Source organism: Myotis brandtii, unplaced genomic scaffold (assembly GCF_000412655.1).
Source record: "Myotis brandtii unplaced genomic scaffold, ASM41265v1 scaffold74, whole genome shotgun sequence".
NCBI lineage: Eukaryota > Metazoa > Chordata > Mammalia > Chiroptera > Vespertilionidae > Myotis > Myotis brandtii.
In genome coordinates this window covers 229,086-236,859 of record NW_005370944.1, presented here as the reverse complement: position 1 = coordinate 236,859, position 7,774 = coordinate 229,086, and the positions used below count along the sequence as shown (strand labels likewise).

Sequence of the window (7,774 nt, the reverse complement as noted above, 5' to 3'; positions counted from 1 at the left end):
GTGCCTGGCCAGCCTGGGTGAGGGGCTGATGACTGTTTGAAGGCTGGTCAAGCCCCCAGAGGGGACCCTCACCCCATGGGGGTGTGGCCAGCCTGGGTGAGAGGCTGATGGCTGTTTGCAGGCTGGCCAAGCCCTGCAGCGACCCAAGCTCCCAGCCTCTCCTTTTTTTTCTCCAGCACCTCTGTGAGCAGAGACCAGGCCGGCTGGAAGCAGGTATCTGGGATTTATTTTCCCTATAATTGAAACTTTGTAGCCTTGAGCGGAGGCCACGGCAGGCCAGGGCCAGCGGGAAGCTTAGCTTCCTCCATTGCCAGGGCAACCCAAGGCTCCTGCTTGCTCCAGCTCCGTGGCCACCAGCCGCCATCTTGGTTGGGTTAATTTGCATAGTTGCTCTGATTGGCTGGTGGGCGTGGCTTGTGGGCATCGTGGAGGTACGGTCAATTTGCATGCTTCTCTTTTATAAGATAGGATTGTTAAATATTAAAGGTCTGTATAGTACTAGGCTAAATTTTGGTAGTAGCTATCCCTAAGTTACTCAGTGAACACACTCCTTCAGTACTATTTTTATGCAAAATGCTATGATGGGAGAGTGTCCAGTTACTAACTTCAAAGGAACTTGTAATACAGTGGGAGAGCCAGCCTGTACTGAGCCAAGAAAGAATAAAGCAAAACCCTAGTCAGTTTGGCTCAGTGGATAGAGTATAAGCCCATGGACTGTAGGGTCTCAGGTTCGATTCCAGTCAAGGTCACATACCTCAGTTGCAGGCTCTATCCCCAAGTCGGGGTGCATGTGTGAGGCAACCAATCGATGTGTCTCTCTCACATCAATGTTTCTTTCTCTCTCCATCTCTCTCCTTCCTTTTCACTCTCTCTAAAAATCAATATCGGGTGAAGACTAACAACAAAAAAAGAATAAAGCAGAGAATACACTTACAAAAGCAGAAAGCGGTCTGGAAGACAAGACAATAGGATTTTTTTTTGAAGGTAGAAAACTGGCAGGTTTCAACAGCAGAGATGGAAATCTCTATCCACCCCACATAAAATAAAGCTAGCTTGCCTTACCCTCTCCCGGACTTTGTCCTTCAGGAGGAGGCTGATGATGGAATAGGGCACTCGGAACCATATGGGTGCTCCCACAATCAGCACTTTCTTCAAACGAGCTGGAAATGCCCCCTGTAGAAAACATGAGAATTTCAAGATACCAATCAGGGCACTGCAAGAGAGGCAAATGGAACCTGTGGCTATTCAAGCCCAGGTTTTCTGCTCTTCCACCCATTCGTACCCAGCAGGGGGAGTCTACAGTGTAATTCAATTTTCACTTGAGTAGCTGAAGAAAAAGTGGTTTAAAAGAAATAAATTAAAAACTGATTTACCTTTAAAAGTATTGATGTTATGTTCTTGTAGACATAAGCTTTGTGGATCAAAAACTATCCTGACTTTTCTTATCAGCAAACATGTGTGCTTCCTTAAGTTCTGCTTATTGAAATTTTAAGGAAAAAAATAGATCATGGATAAACTGAATATGAAAGAAACATTTCTCTCATAATTTTTCTTTTATTCTGGTATCTGTGTATTTATTAAATTTATTTTTTACCCAACTCTTCATTTATTTATGTATTCATTTACTTAATCGATAAATATGATCTAGAGGGCCCAAGGGCAAATGAGGTCTAAAAGAAAAGGAGACACTGCACAAAGCATAAGAACAGAAAGCAATGACCCTAATCCCACAGCTCTCAATTTCTTTTAGTTTCTCAATATTCCAGCCCTTCTCATAGGCAGGGACACCATGTAATATTGGCAATCTAACTGGGGAGAAATTATTTCCAATGAATCAAAAATAAGAGGAAACATAGCTAAATATCTGCTACCACTTTCTTCCCATTGTTTTTCAAAAGACTGAGTCTCAATTTGACACATCACTCTCTGGCTACTCTTCAGTTCTACTAATTTTGGGGTCTGCAAACATTCCCTATAAATATACAGCATCCAGAACAAAATTCTCCAAAGGCCTCTTCATTAAAGTTTGAGAAATCACCTTTCATCTCTTCCCTCAAAGATGCAAAAAATTAATAGGGGAACTTACATGCATATATGCATAGCCCATGGACACAGACAATAGTGGGGTGAAGGCCTGGGAGGGGCAGGTGTGGAGTTGAGGTGAATGGGAACACATTAAAACAAACAATCAAAGGGGACATTTGTCATACTTTCAACAATAAAGATTAAAAAAACAAGATGCAACAACTTATTTCAGGGCCTAAATATAAATAGCTAAGGCCCCTTTAACTGCCAGATCAAAAATCAATCTCAAGAAACACCTATACTTCCACAAAATGATAAATAGAAAGTAGAAGCCATTACCTCTGCTTCCTCAAAGCAATGAACTACAGACTGAGACCTAGTTCAGCAAAATTACTTTTTGGTACCCAAATATACTGTGGATGGACAGTAAATTAGTAACACCGTCTAGAAGGCATTTGGCTTTATATATGTCCTTAAAAATGTGTATATACTTTGATCTGATAATTCCATTTCTGAGACTCTATTCTAAGAAAATAATGAGAAACACAAAGATTTAAAAAAATTTACTGTACTTTTATTTTTGATAGTAAAAAAAATAATACTTTAAAACTGAAAAGAACATATGTCTGAAAATGGTATATCTTTTTAAAAGATTGTTATATAACCTTTAAAATGAACATTTGAAAGCCTTTTTAAAACTGGAAAATGTTCACAATAAAACTTAAACAAGATCAAAATTATAATCTTAATTTTGTTTAAAAAATGACACACATATACACTAATAGAAAAAAGATTATAAAAAATTATATCTAAAGCTAAATAGAGTTTATCTCTGATAAGTGTGATCATGAGTAGTCTTAATTTTTTGTTTTATTTTCTATGATACTCTGTATTACTTTTACTTTTTACAATATTATTAAGAATGATTAGAGCCCTTGTTCCAGTAATTCTATTTCTAGAAATTAACTTCAAGCAAATTACTTAATGTGCTTAAAAAAATCCTATCGAATAAAAGGGTAATATGCAAATTAACCGCCACTCCATCACAAAGATGGTGGAGCCCATAGCCACAAGATGGCAGTGCCCAGTCCTCTCAGCCCCGCCAGAATCCCCCAGTCCTGGGGGGTGGGGGGGTGGCCGCTGAGAGTGGGCAGCATGAGTGGCCTGGCGGAATGCTTGCTTCATTGCCACACCTGGCTCGGGCCGGCCCCCTGGAGCCGGAGTGAACACGGAAAGGGACAGGGGGGCCGGCCCGCAGCCTCCGTGGCCAAGCGCAGGCCTAGAGAGGAGATGGCAGGCCTGCCTCCCACAGAAGCAGCACAGGTCCCTCCCGCCTCCCGCAGAATCAGCGCGGGTCCCTCCCAGATCCCCTGGGAGCAGCGTGACTCCCTCCCGGCTCCTACAGAATGAACGTGGGTCCCTCCTGCCTCCCGTGGAAGCAGCGTGGCTCCCCCCAGCGGCATGCTGTGGTTCCCGCTGGCTCCCGTGGAAGTGGCAGGCAACCTACTAAGCACGATATCACACGATGGTCTACTAGTATGGATATAAAAATGTTTGTTGAAAAATATTTATTATAAAAAAGTTTTAATTTGACAACATAGAAATAATTAAATAATTTATAGTAAATACAGGAAAGACTATTATTCAGCAATTACAGTGTTCATAAAATAAAGTTGAGGAAGCTTATTGTGTAGAAAAATTGTATGAACATAACTAAGACCATATTGAAAAACTTCTAGAAGAAAGTGATACACCAAAATGTCAACAGAGGTTATTTCTGCATGATAGTATTAAAGGTAATATTTTTTTATTAACACCTTTCGTACCGCTCATGAGCTTTCTCGTGTTTCGCACGCCATCTGTTAAGGACCGCTCACGAGTTTTCTCGTTTTTCAAGTGCCATCTGTTATGGACCTTAGATGTCAACACACTGTCTTGTCCACATTGAATGAAGCGATCTCATTGGTGGAAACCTTGCAGGTCAATCTACGAAAAACTATATAATTGCACGAACCCATAAAGCATTGCAGTTACATAGTATTTTGGTCATTCGAATAGTCTTTGTCTTCAAGTTGCTGGCGCTTTTAGAAATGCCCTCTCTCAGAAAAAGGAAGGAAACCAACGAAACTGATACACTTCCTTTCGTGTTGTTCCATTCTAAGGAAAACGATGAAATGGACAAAAAAAGTAGTGCTGTACCTTATAAACTGTGGACTTTTCAATTCATTTAGAGTGTACAACGTCCTCAATCCACAAGCAAAAATGAAGTATAAAGTTTCTGCTATCGGTGGCGAGAGACTGGATAACGGATGACAATAATGAAGGCTCTCCGGAACCAGAGACAAATCTGTCCAGCCCTTCCCCTGGGGGTGCAAGGAGAGCACCTCGTAAAGATCCACCCAAAAGGTTGCCAGGTGATATGAAGCAGCAGGAACCTATGTGTATTCCAGCGAGTGGAAAGAAAAAATTTCCTACGAGAGCCTGCAGAGTTTGTGCTGCCCATGGAAAAAGGAGCAAATCTAGATACTTATGTAAATTTTGTTTGGTCCCTCTTCATAGAGGAAAATGTTTTATGCAGTACCATACATTAAAAAAGTACTAGGAACTTTAATTGTTTAATTGTTTAAATTTTTTGTAAATAAACATGTTATAATTATTGAAAAACAACACCTAAAGTGCACTATGATCTGTAGTTATGATGATTTAAATAACGTGCAGTTTGCCCAAAAACGTGCGGTCCCTGGCGTATGTCTTAGAGATTTCTATGCGGTACGAAATGTGTTAATGTAAATTATTCTGGGTTGTCCAAAATTTTCTATAATAAAAGTTTTCTAACTACAATGGTATTTTAAAGTATAAAAGATAAATATGAAAAAAATTAACCATCCTATAAATGATAATAAGCATAAAAGTATAATGGTAAAAATCTGATTTATAACAGCGCTTGTGCACACACCCTATTTGTCTCTCTCACTTTCCTTGTAGCCCACTAGTCTTAGAATAAAGATGATTTATCCTTGATGTATGCCATGTTTTTATAAATACATATACATATTTTTAAATCCAGGAATAAAATTCATAAAAAAACATGCAAGATAAATAATTTTAGAACTTTATTGAAAGACATAACAAAAGTATTTTCTTTTTTTTAAAAAATATATTTTATTGATTTTTTTACAGAGAGGAAGGGAGAGGGACAGAGAGTTAGAAACATCAATGAGAGAGAAACATCGATCAGCTGCCTCCTGCACACTCCCCACCGGGGATGTGCCCGCAACCAAGGCACATGCCCTTGACCGGAATCGAACCTGGGACCCCTGAGTCCGCAGGCCGACGCTCTGTCCACTGAGCCAAGCCGGTCAGGGCCAAAAGTATTTTCTTAAAAAGCAGAGCAGCCGAAACCGGTTTGTCTCAGTGGATAGAGCGTCGGCCTGTGGACATAAGGGCCCCAGGTTTGATTGCCATCAAGAACATGTACATCGGTTGCAGGCTCCTCCCTAGCCTGGACCCTGGTCAGGGCTCGTGCAGGAGGCAACCATTGATGTGTTTCTCTCACATCGATATTTCTCTCTGTCTTTCCCTTCCACTCTCTCTAAAAATCAATGCAAAAATCTCCTCGGGTGAGGATTATAAAAAAAAAAGCAGAGAGGATATTCAGCTGAGAGACAGTTTGCAGCCGGGAAAGGCGGAGGACTCCCGGAGAAAGGGGACGGTTGGAGACTGTGGCTAGAATCTCTCCCGGAGCACCAGCTCAGCCGCGGAAACCGCACCATCTTGAATGGCTGTTATTGGAAGCGTATACATCCAAAGATCCGGCATCCAGAGATCGGCTGCTAACCCGGAAACACCGGATCTGGGACAGCACAACTACGTGGAGCCCTGCTTTTCTTCACGGAAAGGTCAGATTTCGCCTGAAGGTGCGGTTTGCAACTCAGGTTGGGGAGAGGAACGTGCGTGGGGAGGTCTGCGCCCCACAAAGTCCACAGACTTTGGGGCCAGCGTGATCCACGAGTGTGGAAGGGCTCCCACGGGGCTGCTGGCAGAAGGGAACGCTAAAAATAAGCCCATAGCTGGACTGGACGCAAAAAGGCAACCTCGGATTTTGCCAGTATGCCAGCTGCTTGGTGCCAGGGGAGAGAGGGCGCACAGAGGAGACTGTGCACAGAGCTGGAAGGTGGAGGGTTGCGAATTCGAGCAACTTCTCAGGCTCTTGTTTTTTTCTCTTCCCCTTAAATCTTTGCGTTTGATTATTAAACCCAGTGCATGGGATTGCCGAGTTGGGGACACTCACAGAGACTGCAGGGGAAAGTTATTTTGTGGAACCTGGGAAACAGAGCAGGGAGTAACGATTAAAGAACCAGCTCTGGGCAGTGGACTTTCCCAAACCAGTTTAAAGTACAATAGACAAAATAAACCCTAACTACTGGATAGAGAGGACTCATAGCCTCGAAGGTCAATCCAGACACACTGCCACCCAGTGACAGAGCCACGAACTGACTCTTCTGTAAACACAAATAAAGGCAGTCTGGGAAACAAATATGGGCTGCTTTAAAATCAGGACTGTGGTTTACAACACGGAGGAACAGTGTATCGCAGGGAAATTAAACACCCTCCTGAATACCTGGCAGGACTAAGGCGTGCCAGACAGAAGAGTAGAAGAACTGAAGGACCTTAACTACTGCACATTTTTATTTTATTTTTTCTATTCTTTTTCACCTTTTAATTAAGAAACCAATTTTTTTTCTTTATTCATCACTTGATTTTACCCTTTTAATTACTACATTTTTATTTTTAACCAGTATTATTACTACTACCATTTTTAAAGTGTCATTTTATTTTCTCTTTATTTTATTTTGGGATTAGTGTTCTACATTCTTTTTTCATTGTTCCTTTAGCATCATTTTTCTCTACCTCAACTTTACCTTTATGCCAAAACTCTCTTCCTCACTTTTCCCCTTTTGTTGTCCTGTTTCTCTTACCCTATTCCTGCTTTAGATTTTCCCTATTCTTTCTTTTTACCCCCTGTCAAAATTTCACCCTACTTATATATCCAATTTCCAATCCCCTGCTCTAAATCCATATACACCTCTCCCTTATCTTTCTTCACTATCCAAAATTTTTTTTCTCTTTCTGTTGTTTTGTTTGCTTGATTGTTGAGTAAATTGGGTTTTTTTATGCTTGTTTGTGGGGTTGTCTTGCTTTTGCTTTTTATTTTTCTGTTGTTGTTTTTTTCTCTCTTTTTTTTTTCTTTTCCGGGTATTTTTGTGCTTCTGTTTTCCTTCGCCTCACTTGATATTAGTGGTTGTTTGTAGTTTGCATTCATCTCCAGGGATCTGTTGCTGGAATTTGTTGGGATTAGTGGCAGTTCTATCGGAGTTTTCTCCCCATATAAATAGTCTCTTCCCCTCTTCTATTTCATTCTCTCTCTTTTCTCTCTTACTTTTTTCCCCCTCCGTTTACCCAATTTCATTTTTGCACTCCTGTTTTTCCTTTTTCTCTTCTTTCTTCCTTATCCCCTAATTCTCTTTGCTCGGGTGGTCACCTTTATTTGGAGTTATTAATATCGTGAATATATTTGTGTTCAGTGCCTTGTACGTTGTGCCTTGTTGTGTTGTATTTTGTGCCTTTAAATCAACGCTGCAGAGAGAGAACTACATAACCAAACACCTGGAGAAGAGAGATCATGAGGAGACCAAGAAACAGCTCGCATATGAAAGAAAAACAGGCATCACCAGAAAAGGAAGTAAAC

At 41.0% G+C, this 7,774-nt stretch overlaps 1 protein-coding gene across 2 annotated transcripts in view; it reads right to left on the bottom strand.

The window, feature by feature from the left end:
• Positions 1–7,774, bottom strand: part of PTPN9 (protein tyrosine phosphatase, non-receptor type 9) — a 113,821-nt gene that overhangs the window by 37,007 nt on the left and 69,040 nt on the right. For both annotated transcript variants that reach the window (XM_014530463.1, XM_005882752.2), the window contains one exon: positions 1,063–1,173. In XM_014530463.1, coding sequence (XP_014385949.1) covers positions 1,063–1,173 — 111 coding nt within the window. The remainder of the gene's footprint in view (positions 1–1,062; positions 1,174–7,774) is intronic.